Source organism: Camelina sativa, chromosome 19, assembly GCF_030686135.1.
Source record: "Camelina sativa cultivar CO46 ecotype springtype chromosome 19, ASM3068613v1".
NCBI lineage: Eukaryota > Viridiplantae > Streptophyta > Magnoliopsida > Brassicales > Brassicaceae > Camelina > Camelina sativa.
In genome coordinates this window covers 16,105,107-16,128,409 of record NC_141898.1, presented here as the reverse complement: position 1 = coordinate 16,128,409, position 23,303 = coordinate 16,105,107, and the positions used below count along the sequence as shown (strand labels likewise).

Here is a 23,303-nt window from a genome sequence, read left to right as displayed (position 1 = left end):
GGAAACCCTTGTGACACCCCGGTTCAGGGACATGCAGAGAGGTTTAAAGAATTGATTTGGCCACCTATGTCACCAAAGTGCATGTATCTTTTTGGTCAAGGGTTGAGAGAACTCCAGAGTTAAGCGTGCTTGAGCTGGAGTTGTCTCAGGATGGGTGACCTTTCGGGAAGTGTTTGTTGGAACTGTGCGAGTGAGAACAAAACAAAAGGAAAGGTCATGTGGTGATTTGTAGGGATAGTAACAAGTCTTTAAAGCCTCCTAGACGTAGCAAACTGGCCGTCAGATATGGGTGGGATCACAGGCCTAGTGAGAGGACGTGAGCCCCATTAAGGAAGGTGAGCCCATGGACTGGGAGTGGACATGGGTCCACTAAGAGGTGGCGGTTGGGGCGTTACAATTGGTATCAGAGCCGAACCTAGATGAGTGTGGAGTCGAGTAGGCTCACACCATTGGGGGTGACGGTCTTGGTGCACAACAAAGACATTGTGATCTGTTAGTGGGGGTGAATTGTGACCGGTTTCAGGGACATGCAGAGAGGTTTAAAAGAATTGACCCATTAAAAAAGATGGGCCCATGGACTAGGAGTGGACATAGGGTCCACTAAGAGGTGGCGGTCGGGGTGTTACAACCCTAAACCTTCCCTATATTAGGAGAACTCCTCTTTGGTTTAAAGGTTTCTTCGAGAGCTGCCTCGTGCCCTAGAAGGAGAGAAGAGAGTTGTGGGTTCTCTCTTTGAAGGGATGAAAAAGGAGATGGTTTGGGGATTGACGGGAAAAGGAAGAAGGTCTTGGCGCGAGGGAGAAGAGGAGATCGAGCAGTGGGCTTGAGGAGGAGCTTCTCTTGTTGTTTGTCAAGGATGTTGGAGGAAGATATCTTGTGCTTTAGGCATTAGAGGAGGAGAAAAGGAGATTCATCTTCTTCATATGTGTTGGGAAGGATGGGAATACTTGTGGTGTATTGAGAGTGACAAGGAGGCTCTCTCATTTCTCTTATCTTGGTAAGTTGTGTTCTTTTGGTGTTAGATCAATTAGAGAATCGAAGGTTGTAACGGATTAGGGTTTTGTGGCGAAAAGAAGTTTGAAGGGAGGTTTTGATCATGGTTTCTAGGTTGGTGTTTTTCGACAACTACACTTATAGATGGACAGTGCGGACTAGTCTGGAATGGTTACTTCGAGACAACGTTTGGAGGATGAAATAAAGTATGATTTGGCTGAATTTGGTGGAGAGCTTCCTGGTGCTACAAGCTCCATATCCATAGGTGGGTTTGTGAACTGAATAGTTAGTTTGTTAATTAACCGGATGTTAATACGGAGGTTTTACACATACGTTTTGTTGCAAGATTTGGGCGTCGAGCGACACCATGGTGGTGTCGTTTGACACCAGCATTTTATTGTGTGTTTGGTCGTAGGATAACGGTTGGAGTTAGCGTTTTGTCAAGGGAGAATCGATAAAAGTGATGCCGAGGGCGTTTGTGTCTACCGACACTGGGAGGATATATTTATAAAGCTTAGTATTTGTTATGAAGTATGCATATTAGGAAGAAAAAAACATAAAACACACACATTTTAAAAAAAGTTAAAAATAGCAAATCCACAAAATTTAAGTGAAAATGACACATTCAAAAGGTTTAAGTGATAAAATGGCAAAATAAATAAAATCTCATTATCTTTTCTTCAATTATTTTTCCACAAGGAAGAAAATATTTTCTAAAAATAAAGCAAAATGAAGCACACCGATCTTTTGACTTGGCCCGGCCACATTTGCTTTTAATTTTTTTATCTTGTTTAGTAAAAATCTATTTTTAGTGTGTGTTGAGTATATTTATTGTGAGTGTATAGAAAGGACAAAATATATATATAACAATAACAAGATTAAGAGTAAAAACATAATGCAAGTAAAATAAACGTTTTTTGTTAGTTTTTCGAATCATGAAATCTATTACTTCATTTATAGTCTTATGTGTTTTTATGTTCATTGTTGTAAACCATGTTAAAGGTATTATACTATCGTTCATTTGATTTTAATTTGGTATTGATTATTTCTACTAAAAATGTTGAAGAAAATACAATTTTAAATTTAAACTTTATTTGTGTGGTTTACTAAAAATAGGACAAGGGAAACCAACAGGATGTCAAGTTGGACAAAGGTACCGTGGAAAATGTGGCGCTGACGGAACCAAGACGTGCCTAAACGATATGAAACTACTTAAACTGTTCAAAGCTAAGCGTTGCGATTGTAGCGAAATGCTTGGGAAATTTCAAGGCTGGCATTTCTGCACATGTTATAGTGGTCGTCCTGGTTGCTAAGTTTTACTAATAGATTTGAAACAATAATTATTGACTAATGACTAAGAAAGGAGTTACAAAAAAAAATTCTTTTAAAGTGTTTTTGGTGTTTATATAGTAAGCGATATATATATATATAGTTTTTCTTTAAATTTTAGTTATAAATTTATTCTATTAAAAGTAGATGGATTCATCATTCATAAAATAGTATGAGTGTCTCAATTAATTATTTTTCACTCCATTTTTTGGTTAACTTGAGGTATAATATTGGACAATTATAATTGAGTTGAAGTATTTTATCATCTCTTATGACTCTTTCTTCCATTTATCTAACTAACTGCTTGGAAAATTTTATTACTAAAAATACACACCCAATTGTTAAGTAAAAACTTACTGATGTTAGTGAAAACAATCGTTCACTTTGCTTTTTAGATACTTGTATTTTAAAAACATTAACAAATATAGAAATTACTCATGTTTAAAATGGATCCAATCAACCTTTAGGAGCTTTGGCTTTCCTTAATTTTTCCACAGCCAAAATATTTCCTTATTTCATTTTTTTAGCTGTAGAAAGCATTTTTTTTAAATCCCACAATTTTAAGATTTTCAAAATTTTAATTTTTACAACCAAATTATTTACCGCTACCGCCCCAAGGTCTACGGCTTAAAATCTAGAGTCAAGAATTTAAAGCTACAATTGTAACCAATCAGGCCCAAAGTCTATTAGTTGAGCCCAAGAGCCATAAGATTTATGAAATTCTTTGATCTTCTCTTCGCTGAGATGGAATCGATTATCACATATCTCTGAAGATAGCTAGCGGCAGATTTGTGATATGGTTATGGAAAAGGTTATTCCTCTGCCGCTAGATACTGTAGACCAGAGCGTGAACTATTAGTGAACTAAGAAGAAATTTATCTATATATATAATATATGATTTCATATAAATAACTTGAGTTAATAAAGTGATCAAATAAGAACTGACATATATAATTTAGTACATGAGAAAAATATATATAACCAGATGAAAAAATATACATTTACCCAATCAACCAAAGAAACTTTAGCAACAAGTTAAACAATAAGAAATGAACGCAAGTTTTGGAAGAACTTGGAAGTCATTAGCTGATCATCAGGTCTAACGTATCTTATTGCCTCATTTTCCTCTTATCATATTTACGGATAGATTTCATGAATCCGTCATTACAGTTGTCCTATAAACTATATTGCAATGGTTCGTATATAACCATTTGCAATTGCGTAGATATATAGCTTCAATTTAACAATCCCACCATGCAAGTAATGTAAGTAAATCTGTTTGGAGACCCAAAAAAAACCATTTGTTCACCTTGCCCGCTTATTCCTCCCGACCCTACTTCTGATCACGGACAGCTACACTATTCTTCTAACAAAGCCTTAGGCGTTTTACAAAAAAACTATAGTATATTTTATCAGACACAAGAAAGAAAGAAAAAGTACTACAGTATAGTATTATACTTAAGATTAGTTTTTTTTTCTTCGTAAAATGGATAAACTAGGAAAATATCTTGAGGGAAAGAAAACAAGAGAAACAATTAAGTAGAAAAATATTATATAGTTAGGGTTTTTTGAAGACTCTGCCGGCGATAAGAGCAGCTTCCATGACAATGGAGATGACATCAATCACTTCATCAGCATCGCATTTGTTACCTTTGAACGTCGGTTGCTTCTTCTGGCTGAAATTGTTCATGCAGTTAATGAACTTCTGACTACACTCCTGGCTTAGATAGTCATCTACACATTAATAATAACATATATTATATAAGTTAAAAAAATGTAACACTTTATATATAGGTATAAGTGGGAGTAGAATTAGAAATAGAGAGAGTCGTTGGGGTTCGTTACTATTCTTGGATTGGACACAAGCATCATGGTTCATGCAACAAGAATCAAGACCATCACAAGGTCTTTCACCAGGACATCCACTGTAAAGTGGTCCACAATACTTGCCATACCTCAGAAATGGAGGCACTGTCCAATTTTACAGATTATAATCATGTCTCATGCATACATAAGCAAATTTTTCTTACAAAGAGAAGCAGCTTTGAGATTATGTTACCTGAACAGAACTCTGATTCACATTTCCGGCTACATTCTTTACTCTGCCAATACAAATCAAGATCATTATAAACCGGATCTAAACCAAAGGACATAGCAAGTACCAAAATTCCCGGTTTATACTAGAATATGAAAGCATCATACTGTATATGATCGGTTAAGTGTGACTGACCAAGGAAATGGAGGGATGTGTGAGCTGAACACCGACGTTAAGCGCAGAGACGGAGACAGAGAAGAAGAAAAGGAAAGAGAAAAGTATGATCGGAGCCGCCATAGTTGAACTGGAAAGCTCGGAAAGTGAGAAGAATATAACTTTGGTTTTGGTGAAAATGAAATGAGTAAGGAAGAAGGTAGAAGACGAAGAGCCTGTGACTCTCTCTTTGGCTTCTTCTATCTCGTGACTCATATGTTTGGTAATGGCACAATAATGAAGAGTTTTCATGTCAAAAGTCCCCAATTTTTTTTAGAAATCTCAAAACTGCCTTCCCCAAAAACAATTTCTTTTAGAATTATTTTTAATTTAAAAAGTATGCCTATTATCTTACTATCCTAACAAACATATAAATATTACATATATTATATGGGCTTTATCCACCCATCCAATATCTATGGGATCTAATCCACAAACATATAATTACTTATAATTTTTTTTAAAAAAAATTTAAAATCAAATAACTGCTACATTTTTTTTTCATCGTTCTCATCCATTATTTCTCAAACTATTATCTCAAAATCGATTTCGTGAAATTTGAAAAACTAGGTATTTTGTTATTGTGTTTGATTGGTAAGGAAGATGTGTCAAATTAACAAGCTTTGGAATTATAATTTGTGAATTCTAAGTTTATGTTCATATTTAAATTTCTGTGTAGTAATACTAGTATAACTAGGTAAAACTAGTGTGATTTTGAAATATTAATAAAACTTGGTAATACTTCGTTTTATGTTTATTGCAAGATTTCAACGATAACTACTCTCTAGCTACTCCAAAATGGCTAAAACAAGGTGGGAAAAAAGAGGACGAAGATTGCTCAAAGTTCATAGGTAGAAGATTCGCAAGCCCAAACAAACGAAGAGGTATTTTGTTATTGTGTTCGATTGATAAGGAAGATGAGTCCAAAAAACAAGCTTTGGGATTATAATTTGTGAATTATGGGTTTATGTTCATATTTGATTTTTCTGGGTAGTAATACTAGTATAACTAGGTAAAACTAGTGTGATTTTGAAATATTAATAGAACTTGATAATACTTTTTTTTATGTTTATTGCAAGATTTCAACGATAACTACTCGAAAATGGCTAAAACAAGGTGGGGAAAAAGAGGACGAAGATTGCTCAAAGTTCATAGGTAGAAGATTTGCAAGCCCAAACAAACAAAGAGGTAGAAGGAAGAGGTATTTTGCAAACGTCACGATGAAGAGAGATCGGTGGCACATACATCTAGAATCTCGCTCGGAGTGACTATGCAAACGAAGGGCTCATCGTTTCTTATTGCAGGAAGAAATAGGGAAACAAGTCCATAAATTCTGGGTTTATGCTCTTATTTGAATTTATGGATAGTAAAATAGTATAACTAGATAAAACTAGTGTATTGTCAGTTAAAATTGGGTAGTAAACCAGTTTTACAAGTTTTTTATTTATTTATACGATTAATCTACAATATTCAACTTCGTTTGGGAAAAAAAAAACAAATTTTGCAGAATGAAAATCTCTAGTAAAACTAGATAAAACTCATTCGTTTTGGTTAAGGAAAGATTCATGATTTGTTTGTTTTGGATCTCATTCAAATTGAATTTATGGGTTTTAGTAATACTGGTATATATAGGTATAACTATTATGTTTTTGTAATACTGATAAAACTAGATAAAAGTAGTCCGAATTTGTTGCAGAGAAAGAAAAAAAAACCACACGTGCAGCTGACAAAAAAACAAATAAAAAAAATATCTGAATTGTATTACCACGTGTGCAATATGTGTGTTAACACTTAGTGTTCACACATAGTTATACCAAGTATAATAGTTGTACCACAATTGCAAATAGTTCTACTTTTGAGGTTTTTCCATTTAATTAGTTTTACCCACTCTTAAAATTATATTTTTTAGTTTTATTGTTGATTAAAGTCTATCAACCTATAATTATGAGTTTGTTATGCATTCATATGTTTAAAATCTACAATTTTATAACTTTGTCATCCTAACTTGGTTATTATTTACAAAGTGACCTTAAAAGTATAAGGAAACACTTGTTTAGGTTCTTTCATCACAATTCAAAATTCATATATTTTTAAAATTTTCATTCTTAGTAAACATTTAAACATTACTTTTGACGTTTACTAGTACACACATTCTTATATTTTCTTTAAAATTATTTATGGATGTTCAACTTTCACTACGATTCAACAGTTAGATTCATTTCTTATCAACTAAATAGCGCAATCGACCCATAACCCATGGTAAAACACCCAATTTGCTAAGTATTTCAAGCAAAATCCAATTTAAATTTCCAAAATTAAAAACCTAACCCTATTTAATCAAGAATGTATTCTTATGTTGAAGAACACACCTGCATTTTGAAGGAGAACGTGAACTAAAAAAAAAGTGAAAAACAGCAGGGATGGAGAGCTCCGGTGAAGAAATAGTGACGATGGAGACTGGAGAGCTCCAGTGAAAAAGGACGGACGATAACTGATGAAGAAAAGAAATCGTAATTGATTATTTTTTTAGAAAATAAAAAACAAAAAGATAAAAAAAGGAAGGGTAAAATAGTCTGCACATATTTCATTAAAAGAAAGAGTGATACAAAGAATAGAGAGGGAGATAGGAGATTTGCTAAAAAAAAATTAGGGATTTCTGAGATGATCCTCCAATAATGAATGTGATTCTACATATTTGCCCCTATCTAATCTAGTGACCCTTTCGTCGTCACATTTATTTAGTTTTCCTCACACGTAAATTAGTAAATCTTGACTCTCGAGCTACCAAAAACAATACAGCTCAAGCTCACCATTAAATATGATTATTGGTGGTTTCATTTCATTATACAGAATCGCTTAACCGGAGTAAAACCGGTTGGTGGAAGCTAATCATTATTGGTGGTTTACTTCTATTCCAACTTTCTTTATTTCTTTCTATATTATTTTTTGTCTTATTTTTTCCTATTGGAAAATGAGATACGTATAGTATCCAGATTTTCTATACATCCACATGGACGAATATCTATTTTACCTAACATCCTTGTATAATCATGCCATAAATAAATAAACATCTATAATCTCGGTGTTTCAAGTAAGTTTTTTATATGCCACAAAAAAAGCAATAGAACCAAAAAATGTAATAGTCTAGCGTAGTTGTTTTCGTTTCTTTTTGCAGGTTTATCCTGATTATATGATTTTCTTGTGTGTATTTTCAATGAAACGATACCTTCTTTATCGTCTCATTGTGGTCTTTATAAAGAAGACTTGGACAGAAAAAAAGGAGAAGAAGAACTATATAATATCAGAAGAGAGATCTCAAACAAAACAAAGAGACTTTATCTCCTCTTATATATGTTGTTGATTGATGTGATGATATTATGTTCAAGTATGTTATATGTTGTTAAGTTAAAAAATGGAAGAATGTAAAATCATAGACGATATATCAAAACATTTGCAAACTGATGATTTATTTGATAATTTTAAAGAAACAAACCGAGGATTAATGGGTTGTTCCAACACATCATTATAGTTAAATCATGTGTCGTCATTGAATTATTTTTTATCGTTTTCACGTAATAGAATATTCATAAAAACTAAATATTATAATTATGATTTATAGTTTAAAAATATGCGTAAATTTCAAATAAATTAAAGTAATTTGAAGTTTAGAAAACCACCCACATGTAAAGAAGGTAGGGACAAGATTCTGTTTATGCTTTAACAAAAGTTTCTATTTATGTATTTAGAGAATAAGGTGGCATGTCACGTTGTAATGGCTAATAAAAAACAGGATCATGTTATACCAAATGCACTTTTACCACGTTAAAGAATAAGACTTTCGAAGTCTGATAGATCATATCTAATCATAACTCATAAGAAACGTAGCTAAACAATAGATATATATGGATAATAATAAGTAATAACATAATAATTTAAGCCCAAACATAGCATAAACATCACAGGCCAACAAACAAGACATCAATTTCACTTGAACAGAAGCATAATTTAAATAATGATGATAGTAATGCCCCGATCCATTGAAGCCCTCAAGAATACTTATGCGTCTCTGTCCCTTTTACATTCCACTGGCATGGCCGGGAACCTAGTCCGGTCGGTACAATAGTTGTAGATGGTCCACTTCGAGCGGACCCATTTGAGACGACGCCATTGGTAAGCGTCAAGGTCACGAAACTCCTTTTGGTCCCACCACATGCGGCCTTGGGTGGCACAGTACTTAGCCTCCACAGAAGCTTGGCAACCATCAATGTGGAATCCTTTGTAGGATGCAATGAAAGGTGCATTGGCCCAATTGGTTTTTTCTAAACCGCCTCTCGTGGCCCAATCATCGGCGTTCCAAAGGCTCGAGTAAAGCTTCATCGGTTGGTTGAATGGGAAACGCACTCCTAGATCCTTGGAGTTCTTGAACGTTCGGATTGGTATGTTGTCAACAAAGAATCTGATAAAGAAAATCAAATGAATCGGTTTTAGTAAACCACACCGGTGTTGAAAACATGGCTCTCATAGTCTATTAATTTGAAAACCCCACAACAGAGACTAGTGAGGGACATAGGCTAGGCTCATTTAAACATTAGAAAAAAAAAAATGAAAAGCTGAAATGTGTTGAACTTTTTGACTCAAAAGTCTCTCTGTCTAAGATAATCTTACAAGACCCTACTACTTTTGATAAGATCAAGATTGGGCCACGCCCAAGGTTAAGAAAAAAAATACCAATAATTTGAAAATGCACCGAACAATGAAAAAAACAATAATAAACAGTAGTAGGACCATGTTAAATACTGACAACTTTTCACCATATAATAATATATACGAATAAAATGTGTAATGTAAGTAATGAGAGGATAGAGGTCAATTCATACACGATCTGGTACATGTTCCAGAGGATGGAGTAAGTGTGGTAAGCCTTAGATGGATCGAACCAGAGATAGATGCGTTGTTCTCTGTTTCCTTTTCCTCCTGTGAACACATTCGTCTGCAATATTGCTGGTTGTCCTGTCCTGTTCCCAAGAAACTCGAAGTCTATCTCGTCATGCTCGTTGTTGGTCGATGACAGCTTCACACATTCATACAAATTAATAATTAATTATTTTGAAGGTTGAGATCTGTGTATTAATTAGATTAGTAGTGAAAGAGACTCACATAGAAAGCTGTGACGACTCCAGCTGTGTCACCAGCCGGAAGCTTTATGTGCATACTGAAATGTCCAAACAAATATGACCCTTTTGATTGAAACCCTGTCCCTGTTATTTTTAAATACACAAGTAACAAAGTTAGTGAGTGAGTGTACCAAAGATCTTGGGGCCTAAGGTGAATGACAAAAACAAAATAGATGTTTTATACATTCTGCATAATAAATTTTAAATATTGTTTTGTAGGAATATTTACATAATCTAATGAAATGAAAATGTATTTTTGAAAGCAAGAAAAGTAGCACTTAAATATAAAGCTTTTGTGTATGTACCAAATAATTTTTTTAAAAGAACATCAAAGCATATTTTGTTCACTAGATTTTTGGTAATAGTAAGTACCAGTGTATTTGTCGAGGATGAGCTGAAGTTCGGAACCACCTCTGAACTGTTTCTGGTGGTCAAAAGCCCAAGTTGGGACGTAGTTACGGCCAAAGGGTACGTCAACAGCCTTGCGTGGAGGAATAGCCATCACCATTGTTGAAGTAGCCATCAGAAACAAAGCCATTAGAGCCCATGGAGATGAAGAAACTGCCATGGGTGTGTTTAGAAAGAGATAGAGAGAAAGATGATGATGATGGTGAGAGAAGCTAAAGGGGGTGTGGGTGGCTTTATATAAGGACGACTTGTTTCTTAGGAGGCTCTCTTATTTTTTACGATAATTATCATTTTTTTAATTATAATTTTCTTATTCAAGTTTCTCGGACCTTTCTATTTCATTTTTTTTTTAATTAAATTTTTTAACAATGGCTTCCAACTGTTATAGACATCATACGTACAGCTATACAGCTTTCACAATCAATTACTTATTTGAACTGTGAAATACATCTTTATGCATTGTTGGGTGAATAATGAATGTTGATGATTCAATTTTGTGGTGAGATTTTTCATTTTTGTTGCACAAAACTAAACAACTCTTCAATTTTATTTATGATGATAACTAAACAACTCTTTATAAATTGTCCCACTCTTTATATAAACATTTTACTTAATGGTATTTGGTACATAAATCAGACGAATGTTAGGGCATGGGCAATGGTGGACACTTGGTTTTGGTCCCCCAAGTTTGATAATATTATTATGAGAGTTTCTTATTTTTAATATGAGCATTGGTGTCTATTTGTATTTGATCCCCCGAATAAATTAATTATATTTTCAAAATTTAGAAATTTTATTCAACTTAAAAACAAAAACAAAAACATAAAACATAAAACATAAAAAGAAAAACAAACATTTTATTGAACTCATAGAAATTTTAAAATTAATCTTCATTATCTTGAAGATGTCCAAATTTAGTCCAAATATGCTCAATCAAATCATGTTTTAGTTGGTCATGGGCTTGTTTATCCCGAAGTCTTGTTTGGCGAGTAATCGTAGTGCCGATATTTGAACCCACACCGGCGGCACCAACGGTATATGTTTGATCCACATGTTCTCCTTGTTGAAATTCAGAAACAATGTTTCGGTAACTGTATGCATGGCGTTCATCTTCGACAATCATATTATGGAGTATTATGCATGATCTTATAATATTTGCCATTTTGTATTTATCCCATAAACGAGATGGATTTTTAATAACGGCGAATCTAGCTTGCAAGACTCCAAATGCACGCTCAACATCTTTCCGCACAGCTTCTTGTTTTTTAGAAAAAAAGAGAATTTTTCATACCTTGTGGAAGTTGGATAGATTGAATAAAAGTGGCCCAATTTGGATAAATCCCATCAGTGAGATAGTACGCCAAATTGTACTCCCTTCCGTTGACAACGTAGTTGACTTCCGGAGCTTGACCGGTTATTATGTCATCAAAAACATTAGATCGATCAAGAATATTAAGATCGTTCATAGTACCTGGAGCTCCAAAAAAGGCATGCCATATCCAGAGGTCATATGAAGCTACCGCTTCCAACACGATTGTAGGTTTTCCGGTTGACCGTGAATACATGCCTTTCCAAGCAGTGGGACAATTCTTCCACCCCCAATGCATACAGTCAATGCTCCCAATCATCCCGGGAAATCCACGCTGTTCATTTTGATAGAGTAGTCTTTCTAGATCCTCCGGTGTAGGACGTCTTAGATGATGCCGGCGGTAAACTCGTGCAAACATTTCCGAGCTGTCGAAGCACCAATTGGTACATACTCGTCAACACTATCAGACGAACTACCATATGCCAATTGACGAATTGCTGCAGTACATTTTTGTATAGGTGAAAGACCAGCCCGTCCGGTTGCATCCAGGGTTTGGCGGAAATATTCGATTTCGGTAGAGAGACGTTGTAAAATTCGCATGAACAATGGCTTGTGCATGCAAAACCGTCGCCGGAATAAATATTCTGGAAATGTTGGAGTGTCACTAAAATAATCATTCCAAAGATTATTGTGGCCTTCTTCCCGGTTTCGCTCGATAAAAATCCTTTTGTTTGGCTAGTTTGGTTCCGAAATAATATGCGAAGCATCATAAATATTTTCTAAATAAGCATCAAAATTATCACCATCATCTCCTTGGTAGTGATAATGAGCATCATCTGCTTGGTAGTGATAATGGTTTGAAGATGATCCCATTTATTAGAAAGAGTAAACTTGTGTTTAAGAGATCAAGAGAGAGCTTGTATTGAGGATAAAGGAAGAAATGACTTGTATTGAGAAAAGTAAACTTGATCTTGTGATAGTGTGAATGAATTTTGCCAAATTGATCTGGACGCATATATATAATGAAAGCCAAATTGATCTTGTGACTGATTCGTGGGTGTAACCCGTGATATTAAACCCCGTGAAATGTGGAACCCGTGAGTTACCACTTTTACAAGTATATACTGCCAATAATCTGTGATATTAAACCCGTGAGTCTCAACATCTAAGTTATTACACAACACACATCCGAGGTATTACATGAACAATATAACAAGAAGACATAACACAATAGCCATTACACCAACAACCAGGACATCATTTACATTTCTAAACCTATTCTCTTTACGTAGCTCAGAAAAAGCATTTTCTAACATAACCAGCTTCTGTTCTGTGGCATAACTCTGGTCCCTAACATGGTTGATAGCTGATTCATAGTCATTGAATAAGGTTAAATAATCTACCTTCTGTGACAGCACTTCATATCGTCTATCCGCATCTCTCATCTCCTCCATTACAGCGACATCCCACCACTTGTGAATATGCATCTCTCCATCATCAACATTTGGGCATGTGAAGAACCTACAATAGATAACACAGTTATCATATATAGTTAAGCTTAAACTTCAGATACATTAAAAACAGAACATTATCGACAATCACACACCTTCTGTTGTAGCAGTTGGACAGAATAGGATGAGCTCCACAATAGCAAACCTTGGGGAATCCATGCTCAACCTCGGGTTGAGGTGGGTATTGACTCGACTCAGCTGTTAACCTCAACGTACTCTCTGCTTCATCCATAAGAATCAAAGCCTCCGAGTACCTATCATTCTCATAAGATGAGCTCCACAGTAGAAGCATATATGATTAATACTTTCATTAATATTTAAGATGGACTAACAATCTGATTAAGTTGGTTAATACAATAGCCGAGTTACTAGAAATTAAAATACACTTATATTGATTTAGTTTGAAACAGGAAATACAAATCAAACAAACAGGAAATACAAATCAAACAAATAGGAAATACAAATCACATACATAAGCCGAGTTACTAGAAATTTAAGCAAGAAAAACAAACAACAAACACATGCTCTAATATCAGAAATACTGGGACACTATCTTGTTCATGATAACTTCTTCACTCGCATTCAAGGGTTCTTTTTTGGCTAAGAGAGTGTCTAGGATGGCCAGCTTCTGTAGTTTCTCCTTTTCAGCCAATTCCTCTTTCTTGACATCCCACATGCTCTTATACTCATCAAGAGTCTTCATGTTTGTGGACTGAGCATTGTTCCTCTTCGCCTTCGCAGCCTTGATCCCTTCTGGCCTTTTCTCATACTCCTCAACATTGCAGCTTGATGATTGTGAACCTTCAGTAGCTTGTTTCCTCTTCGTTGCAGGCTGAGATGGGGGCGTGTTAATAGTGTTAAGGGTTAGAAATTTCTGCTCAAACCTTAACCAAAACCAACAATGTTCAAGGTTAAATCTCTTCTTATGGTCAGCGAAGTAGATATCATGTGCATTCTTTAAGATATCATTTTCAGAATGACCAGAGCTGTTCAGTCTCTCTGCAGCTGCGAATGCCGCACAGAACTTGTTAGTTTGGTCATTTATCTTGTGCCAACGCTGCTTGCAATGTGTCACCAGCATCTGTTCACCACCATTTCTAGCATGAGGAGTGTCATCATAGTATTTTTGAATCCTTTGCCAGTAGCTTCCTCCCTTTTGTTGATTTGCAACGATGGCATCTTTTGAAATGTTGAGCCATGCGGAGATCAAGACTTCATCATCAACAGGTGTCCATGTCTTTCTCTCCTTGCGCACCAATGGTGTTTCTTGAGAAAGAGTTGGCGCCTCAGAAGGTTGGGAGCTGTGAGGAGAAGGTTGGGAGCTGTGAGGAGAAGGTTGTGAGCTGCTCTGTCCAGAAGTTGTATAACTTTCCCAACGAAAGTTTTCATTTAAACCACCTTCTTCTTGACTGCTAAGCAGGTTTAAGTAAGAAGAAGACTGAAAGAAAGGATTCGTAGAATCCATATGAAGAAGCGAGTAGAGAAGAGAAGGAATGAGAATAGAAGCGAGTATAGAAGAGAAGTGATAAGCGAGTAAAAGTGAGAAGGGGTTACTAAATGAAAGAGATTTATGATGGAAATAGGAAGAAGATGGTTGGGGTTTAATAGGTTAAAAGGTAACTTGCAATAAGTAACAAAACATAAAGACCAAACAACCAATGTCTAATCACAATTTATGACAAGTACACATTACAACTACCAAATTAAACAAGAAACTATGAACAAACCACACTAAAATAAATACAATCAACTACACAACAATCACAATTTATTAGAAGTAGACATTACAACTACCAAATGAAAAACCTAATGTAAAAAATCAATGTAAAATCATTTTAGCAACCATACGAGTACTTATCACACCTAGTTCGTATACATGTCGAAGCAACCATATCAATTACACAACAATCACCAAATTTAAAACCTATAATAGAGTTTCTATATACCAATGATCCGTTAAAAATTAAGACAAAAAAACCAAAGTTTTACCAAAATCAATGTTAAAAACAATTTTAGCAACCATAAGATTTGGTAAACTATCAACAGCAAACGACACAGACACAAAGACGTTCATAAGATGAACTTCGACATACTTAACTTCGAAGTTCATCTTACCAACGTCTTTGACAATAGAACAAATGTTATACTCATGTTATACAGAAACAAATCGACTTTTAGACAGAGACAAATCGATTTTTACACAGAGACAAATTGATCTTTACACATGAAAAAACAGAACGAGACCGATAACCCTAATTCAATATCCCTAATTCAATAACCCTAATTCAATAACCGTAATTCGATAACCCTAATTCAATAACCCTAATTCAATAACCCTAATTCTCTAACCCTAATTCGATAACCCTAATTCTCTAACCCTAATTCTCTAACCCTTATTCGATAATCAGTGATAATGAGAGAAATCTCATATTGGGGGAAGAAGACAAACCTTAATTAGCACGATTGAACCGCCAGACAAGTTTCGGGAGACAGAGAAGATCGCTTTGGGAGAGAAGATCGGACCTCCGGACAAGATTCGAGACAGAAGATCAGACCGACTTCAGGAGAAACAGAAGATCGGCTTCGGTAATTCGTCAAGAAATTCCGGTGAGAAGAACGGAACGGCTGCGTGAAATCGTCGAGGATGTATATCGCGTTTGTCATCGCCATCGAGAGAAAAGAAAGAAGTCGAAGAAATTTGGTCTCAAATTTTTTTTTTCGTTTAACCCTAAAGAATTCGACACCCAATCAGAATGGAGCACGTGGCGAAGAAGACGGACGAAAAACGTCCCCAAATAAGAAGCGTTTTTTCAATTTGGGCCTTTCTGAATTAAATTTAAAAAAATAAAAAACCAAGGACGGCCCAAATCATCACCGTTGCACATGGTCTTAGATTTTCAATAAACTTGTCCTTCTATATAATTTTAATACTCTTGTTTTGAGAAGATATCTTGGTCAAATCAAATAATCATAGGTAAGTAATGAACTTTTTTTTTTATGGATTTTTTTACAAAATGGAATTTTTTTTAAATAATAATTGATAAGTAATGAACTTACATACAATGAAATTGATTTTATTAGTAACAAATGTATAAGATACTTATCGTGTCAGATAATCTATTATAATTAGCTAAATAGTTATAAAAAAAATGTTTTGGCTAACATCAAAGAAGAAAATTTTCCAACATCTTATGGTGTTCTAAACTGTTGTTACTTTAACTATGGCTTTGCATCATGTAGAACTGTTTCTATCCGGAACCAAAAGAGAACTAATTTAAAACAAGTTTGGCCTATATGGCTATATCAAGGTGTGGAATAAATTTTCAACATCTTATGGTATTCCAACACTACTATCAAAATATTAGAAGATTACAAAGCAATAATGTAAAACTTTCTCATACATATATAGAAGAAAAATAATGAATATTTGTGGAACATATCTAAGCATAATAATAGAATTGTTAAAAAGTACATTAAAAAAAGGATTATTAAAATGTAATTGTCGGACACCATAAGGGTGGCCCCATGTGTCCTCCCTACACTATGCGTTTACGGTTATACCTCCACTTCTCTCCTTTATCTCTCTCACTTCATTTATATATTTTTAGTTTAAGGTAATTTAATAATAATAATACATTATGATTTCATTAGTTAAACTTTAGTGTCGGAGTACATTGCCACTTTTTGTGTGTCCCCAAGTTCTCTCTCCGCCAATTTTGGTCCAAGACTTTTTGACAAGTATATTTTTATATTATTTATTACTAGTAAGATATGTGATAGAGCACGATTTAAAATTCTCTTTATTTATATTATAATTTTAAAATTAAATATAATTTTTATGATTATTTTTAAAAAAATTTTGGATAAAATATTATGCAATAAAATCATATGCTCAATATGATGGCTTGAAAAACCTATTTTGTAAATTTTATATTGTTAATTTTGTAATTTTATGTATGAGAAATGATTATGTTTGTTGTTTGTTTTTATTTTAATTTTTGAACATATTTGGTGAAAGTTTTTTAATATGACTCGTGCTTAGGTAAGATTTTATTTTCAACTGCACAATAAGATCTCGGAAATCACAATTAAGTTTGATAAATTGCCAAGATTTTATTCTTTTTTACGTCTAACAATATATATTTTGTAACAATACATGGAATACTAAAGATTTTATTTTGGAAATTGTATAAATCATTGGGATATTCTCTTTACAAGGATTCTTTGGGATATTCTTAAGTGTATTCATATAGTCCATGGATTAACCAATTAATCTATAATTTTTTTTTGTAACTAACTTATATTTAATCTATAACCTATTTTGTAACCAATTTATAAAAATTATATAGTTTTAAAAAAAAGTTGTGTACTTCCATTTTATTATATAGTAGATTTATAATATTTAAAGCCAAAACATATTTTAAGGGTCCGACACCCATGCAGGCTCTATCCTCACTAGTATAGTCTTTTCTTTTCTTTTTACATTAACGGAACTATTATTACTAAACCACATGAACAAATCCGTTGAACCGGATAAAGCAATAAACCAGAGAGATCACATAAACAAACTACTGTATTCCAACAAAAAAAAAAAAAAGAGGTTTGCCAAATTACTTTCCTCTCTCTACATTACCATAAATAGCTGGCTAGAGATCGTCAAAAAATGATTAACATCGAACAGAGCTTACCAAACTATCATCACTTTAGTTTAGTTGCTTGTTAAAGTTTGGCATCTTAGACATTGCAAGAGGAGACTTCAAATGTGGCTATTGAACCTGTTTAATTTGCCAGACTGTTATAGGTCGAAAATCTTGATTTTGGTTCGAGTAGATGAGACTTGAAAAGTCGCCCAAACAAAAATACCAAACTAGATTTCTTACTTTATATTTTATATTTAGTACTTTATCATAGAATGATTGGTTGTGATACACTGGTATAAATACTTGTAAGTTTTACTGATATCAAATGTTGGCTATATATAGTTTTGTTAGTTCTTATTGTAAAATTTTGAGCCGTTGGTACATTAAACAAACTTGTGAATTTTATAAAATTTCTAAGAAATAGTGAATCTATGTATAAAATAAATCAATAAACCACTAGTATTTCATTAATCTATGTATGATATAAATCAGTAAATCTATGAGTGAAATGTGGCATTAAGCATATGAAGATCCAGAGCCTCCCGTTTAAAACACATAATTTTGAATCTAGAATATTATTTTGTCAAAAAAAAAAAATATAGATATATATATATATATCTAGATTATTATAGACGGTCATTTACAACAAACAAAATACACACACACATATATATATATATATTGTTATATGAAATATTATGACTCAAAATTATTAAACTTCTAACATACTAAACATTAAAGATAGATTTAACCTTTATACTACACAAAATATTCAAAGAATACAAAATTAAATAGTATCATAAATTATAAATTATGATAATTAGAAAAAAGGAATATTTGCATTCTAACACACTTTTCTATAAAAAAAAATGCATTTTAACACACTTTTAGACCACCACACACTTTTTTTATAGTGTTTTACTTTCTTATCCTATAACTCTCTCTCTCCAAACACATTATTTCTCAACACACATCTTTCTTTTATTTTTTACTTTTTACTCTATTTTCTTTCATTTATCTTTCTTTCTCACCCTCTCTAACTCTCTCTCTATTTCCAAATAATTTTTATTTTATTTGTTTACCTTACTCCCTTTCTTTGATATATGTGTTTGAATAATCTTGAGTAGTGGATAACAATATATATATATTCCTTAGCCACATTTATATCTTTTTAAAATTTTGTATTTTGATATATTTATCATCTACAAAATCAAATCTAGATGCTTATATGTTTATGATTATTTAGTTTCATGTTCAATATATATAATATCATCCATCAAATCTTTTTCATATGTTATTGATCATCACTTTTATGTTTTCTAGTAAAAAATCTTCAGATTTGGCTACATTTATTACAATTACTATGAAATTAAATTTATGATTATGGTTTATGATCTAAAACTTAGGATTTAAGGTTTAGGGTTTAGAGTTTTAGGATTTAGGGCTTAGAGATTTAGGGTTTAGAGTTTAGTATAGGATATAATGAACGGTTTCATGCTTAGGTTTTTAGGGGATATGATGAGGTTAAAATTGTTTGGTAGTTAACAATGACTAATTCACCAAAACACAAGTAGTTTTTAGTTGACGTGTATAATTTAGCGTCCATATGGACTTGATTTTATGGACATGAAAGATTAAAATCGTTTGATAGTTTACCATGACTACTTTACTAAACCACAAGTTGTTTAACTAATTAGGTATTCATATGTTTTTTTTCTCTGGTCATCCAAAATAAGTATTCATCTATGCATGTTAACCATCCAAATAATTGTGAACAACATCAATGAATTTGGAAATTTATAAAGAATGTAATGCAAGAAGTCAAAAATTTTGCCTAATTTAAAGTTCAAGGTTTACAGGTTGGGGTAGTTCAATTTCATGTTTTATAGTAAATGATCTTCATATTTGACTACATTTGTTAAAGTTTCTATGAAATTAAATTTATGATTATGGTTTATGATCTAAGGTTAAGGTCTAAAGTTTATGATTTAGGTGTTAGGGTTTAAGCTTTAGGGTTTAGGGTTTGGAGTTTAGGGTTTAAGATTTAGGGTTTAGGGTTTAGGGTTTAGAGGTTTTGGGTTTTGGGTTTAGGATATGATATAATAAACGGTCTCATGCTTAGTTTTTTAGGAGATATGATGAGGTTAAAATTGTTTGATAGTTAACAACGATTGTTTCAACAAAACACAAGTAGTTTTTAGTGGACGTATATAACTCATCATCCATGTGAATTTGATTTTAGAATAAGTATCCACATAAGTATCTACAAATAAGACATTAGTATCCACATAATAAGATATTTTTAGCATCCACATAACAATTAACATATATTCAACTATAATTGGATAATTAGGTATTCATATATTTTTCTCTGATCATCCAAAAGTAAATATTCATCTAGATATGTTAATCATCCACATAATAGCGAACAATTATTCAAATATAATTAGATAATGTATAACTAATCAGTATCCATAGCACCTCATCCACATGATGACATCAAATTTTCATTATACAAACCTAGTTTTTTAGATACAAATACAATATGTTCAATACAAATTAATGGACACCAATTTTGTAAAGAATGTTATCCACATAAACAATACATAATGGACACCATTAGAGAAACATTCTTATTGGAAACAATGCATTAATAATGCATTATTATGTTAATTAGGCATTCTTATGTATCCACAAAAAAAAAATTCACAAAAACATATCCACAAATAAGTATCCATAAAAAATTATCCACAAATAAGTATCCACATAATAATTTACAAATATTCAACTATAAATGGATAATATGTTATACAATTATTCATTTTTAAATATAGTAAAATAGATCTTAGAGATAAACAAGAAAAGAAAAAGATAAAGAAAAAAATGAAGAATAGAAAAAAGTGGACAATTCTAGTTAACATTTGGTTAGAGAGTTTCAATCTTTCTGTTTTTCCAAGTGTTTCTAGCACAAAAACCAGTGATATAATTCTCAAATCTTTCTTTATCAATTAAGAACAACATCAATTAATTTGGAAATTTATAAAGAATCTAATACAAAGAGTCAAAAATTATTCAGTTTCATGTTTTCTAGTAAAATATCTTCAAATGTGGCTACATTTGTTAAAATTGCTATGAAATTAAATTTATGATTATGGTTTATGATCTAAAGTTTATGATATAGAAAATAATAAAAAAAACATGCAATGAAAAAGAGATAAGGAAAATAAGAGAAAGACAAAAAAATGAAGAGAGAGAAGAATGAGAAAGGAGACAAAAATATTTGTATTTTTTTGTTGCTTTTAAGTAAGTGTATAATAGTCATAAAATTAATGAATAATAGAAAATATGATGCAAAAAGTGCTCTAATAGCAAAAAGTGTGTCAAATGAAAGAAGTTTTAGATAAAATGTGCTATTGTGCAACTACATCAATTTCAAAAAAAAACTTTTTTTTTTTTGAACAAACAGATGCTTTCATTCATATCAAATCAAAACAAATACAAAGAGAAATACAAAGATCTCAAGATTTAAAAAGATACAAAGGTTACAAAGATGGGTATTCCCATAAGCCAAAAAAAGTAGATAGGATACATCCAGATACGATCCATGAGAGCAGTGAACCAGTCACTAGGTAGCGGCATGGGACATAAGACATCACAGTAGCTCGAAAGATCACCCTCGAGAAAATCGATGAGTGACAGGATAGTCACGGTCGAATGATCTTGTGACGTTAGATGTAGAGCCATAGCCAATAAAACCACCATATTGAGGGGCATTAACATGAGCAGAGCATTGGCAAAGATTCTGTTAGACCAAGGTTTGATGGTCAAGGGTAGGATGCTTTAACATCTAAAGTGGAGGGTCAGGATCAGATTGGTTGCACCATAAATAACTTCGATAACGATCATTACGGGTGATGTAGATGGTGCTGAAGAATGCTTGCTTGAAGTCGTAAGATGTAAGAGCTAAGTTCCAGGGCATAAGACCATTCTGCTTCAAGACTCTAACAACAGACCATACTAGTGAAACAAGAGATAAAAAGTGCCAAAGAATATAGCAAACACGTAACAATACAGGTGGGTTCTATCTCACTTGGTATCCTCGGCCAAAAAGATTAAGAACACCACACAAAGCATGTAAACGGTTTGACAAAGAGGGATCAGAAAAAGTATAGGCTTGGTCTACTTAGTTTCTAGTATCACATACAAGGTGAAGATGATGATATAAGGGTGACATCTGAAGGCGCTAGATGGGGTTGGATTTAGAACACAATGAAACTTCAAGGTGTTACCACACAACCAGACGAAGATCAGAAACCAGGGTTCTTACATAATACTCTCGACACCAAAGCAGTCTAGATAATTGAAGTCCCATATGGAGTCTTCGGCCAACAAGATCAATCAAAACAGATAGACAAAAACTATGGATTGACAGAGATAGATATTGGACCTGGACTTTTGGAAGTTTGGCTTGACCACTTGGCTGAAGAGTAGCAACGCCATTTATTTAAAACAATGTATATAAAGTCAGAACTTATCAGTTAATATTGAAAATGTACACCAAAACAACAAAAGTAAATGGTAATATTAATCAACAAATTTGTAAGGCCGCTTAGACTTGTTTAGAAATGATTCTGACCACATAAAATTAAGACTTTCGAATCCAACTCCATTTAATAACAAAAAAAAAATTAAGACAAACTCCAACACGTAAAAGATGATTTCAAGATTTTATAGCGTTTAGGCGATCTTGCTATAAAATTAGTATTACATTACATATAGATGTCTATCGTAATTTATTATCTCATGACGTAGAAGAAAATAAAATTTAAAAGCCATTGATCGACCTATAAAACCTCAAGGAGTGAAACCCATGATAATAAGGTTGTAAGGGGTTTAAAACTTTTCAAGGACTGGGGTACTTGATAGAACCCGCTACCAAAAAACCTCAAAAATATTATATCTCATTATTTAACCGGCTGTAGAATGGATTAAACCGCTTTATCCCTATCACAGCGTTCTTGCATGCGTAGACATACGCTGTAATAAGCAGGTTTCAATGTGTTAGTTTGCATAGATGAGATAAGACATGGTGTTTATGCGCACGCATAGATCTGATCTAATAAATAGGATTACTGTGTGTTGCAGATCAAAGACGCCAATATATATGCAAATATATTTCATTATGTTCTTCTAAGGAATCTACGGATCTACGGTTGCATATATGCACGTAAATGATATTGCGCCACTAAAAGCTCTATACGTAATGAGATACTTATTAATTGATTAAGATTTGTTGGGCAGTTTGAAAAAAAGATTGAACTTAAAATTTTCCTTTTGTGTGAAGAACTATAACCATTGTACATTTGTACTCTTTCTACATATCATTTTATCGAAACTTCAATCTACAATTCAGATCAGCCCCCTAATACTGTATTAGAATATTTTGGTGGTTTGCTAATTAATTAGGACTGGTTGCACGATGCACGATTTTATTACATGCTTTTGGGTAAATGCAACTTTGCAAACATTTTTCTATGTGGAGCATTAACAAATCATGTGCTAATTAGTTAGTCTCATGATCTACACAAACACTTAATACATGACTAAACGATACATGTCGGTGACAAAGATGAAGGCAAAAGCTCGTGAAGTTGCTGTTGCCACTAACGACATCTCGACGAAGACCTAACA

General features: G+C 33.1%; 3 protein-coding genes across 3 annotated transcripts; 1 reads left to right on the top strand and 2 right to left on the bottom strand.

The window, feature by feature from the left end:
* The first annotated feature begins 1,928 nt into the window (after positions 1-1,928).
* Positions 1,929-2,306, top strand: SCRL16 (SCR-like 16). The gene is made up of 2 exons (XM_019241277.1): positions 1,929-1,995; positions 2,110-2,306. The coding sequence occupies exons 1-2, from the start codon at positions 1,929-1,931 to the stop codon at positions 2,304-2,306; spliced, it is 264 nt and encodes an 87-aa protein (XP_019096822.1).
* A 1,400-nt stretch (positions 2,307-3,706) lies between these two features.
* LOC104766587 (phospholipase A2-alpha-like) lies at positions 3,707-4,921 on the bottom strand. Its single transcript, XM_010490499.3, has 4 exons — positions 4,553-4,921; positions 4,382-4,424; positions 4,168-4,293; positions 3,707-4,056 (listed from the first exon to the last, which is right to left on the bottom strand). Exons 1-4 carry the CDS (start codon positions 4,820-4,822, stop codon positions 3,881-3,883), a joined length of 615 nt encoding a protein of 204 aa, XP_010488801.2. The 5' UTR covers positions 4,823-4,921; the 3' UTR covers positions 3,707-3,880.
* A 3,531-nt stretch (positions 4,922-8,452) lies between these two features.
* LOC104766586 (xyloglucan endotransglucosylase/hydrolase protein 4-like) lies at positions 8,453-10,456 on the bottom strand. The gene is made up of 4 exons (XM_010490498.3): positions 10,117-10,456; positions 9,728-9,828; positions 9,448-9,641; positions 8,453-9,026 (listed from the first exon to the last, which is right to left on the bottom strand). Exons 1-4 carry the CDS (start codon positions 10,310-10,312, stop codon positions 8,627-8,629), a joined length of 891 nt encoding a protein of 296 aa, XP_010488800.1. The 5' UTR covers positions 10,313-10,456; the 3' UTR covers positions 8,453-8,626.
* Positions 10,457-23,303: the final 12,847 nt, after the last annotated feature.

What these genes read in the sequence shown, in the direction of transcription:
- SCRL16 (XM_019241277.1), top strand. Translation starts at nt 1,929, where the DNA reads ATGAAATCTATTACTTCATTTATAGTCTTATGTGTTTTTATGTTCATT. An exon ending in TGTTGTAAACCATGTTAAAG is followed by an intron (nt 1,996 to 2,109) that starts GTATTATACTAT and finishes TACTAAAAATAG; the next exon opens with GACAAGGGAAACCAACAGGA.
- LOC104766587 (XM_010490499.3), bottom strand. Translation starts at nt 4,822, where the DNA reads ATGAAAACTCTTCATTATTGTGCCATTACCAAACATATGAGTCACGAG. An exon ending in CACATCCCTCCATTTCCTTG is followed by an intron (nt 4,425 to 4,552) that starts GTCAGTCACACT and finishes TTGTATTGGCAG; the next exon opens with AGTAAAGAATGTAGCCGGAA. An exon ending in TGAATCAGAGTTCTGTTCAG is followed by an intron (nt 4,294 to 4,381) that starts GTAACATAATCT and finishes AAAATTGGACAG; the next exon opens with TGCCTCCATTTCTGAGGTAT.
- LOC104766586 (XM_010490498.3), bottom strand. Translation starts at nt 10,312, where the DNA reads ATGGCAGTTTCTTCATCTCCATGGGCTCTAATGGCTTTGTTTCTGATG. An exon ending in GAGTCGTCACAGCTTTCTAT is followed by an intron (nt 9,642 to 9,727) that starts GTGAGTCTCTTT and finishes GAATGTGTGAAG; the next exon opens with CTGTCATCGACCAACAACGA. An exon ending in TGGAACATGTACCAGATCGT is followed by an intron (nt 9,027 to 9,447) that starts GTATGAATTGAC and finishes TTTCTTTATCAG; the next exon opens with ATTCTTTGTTGACAACATAC.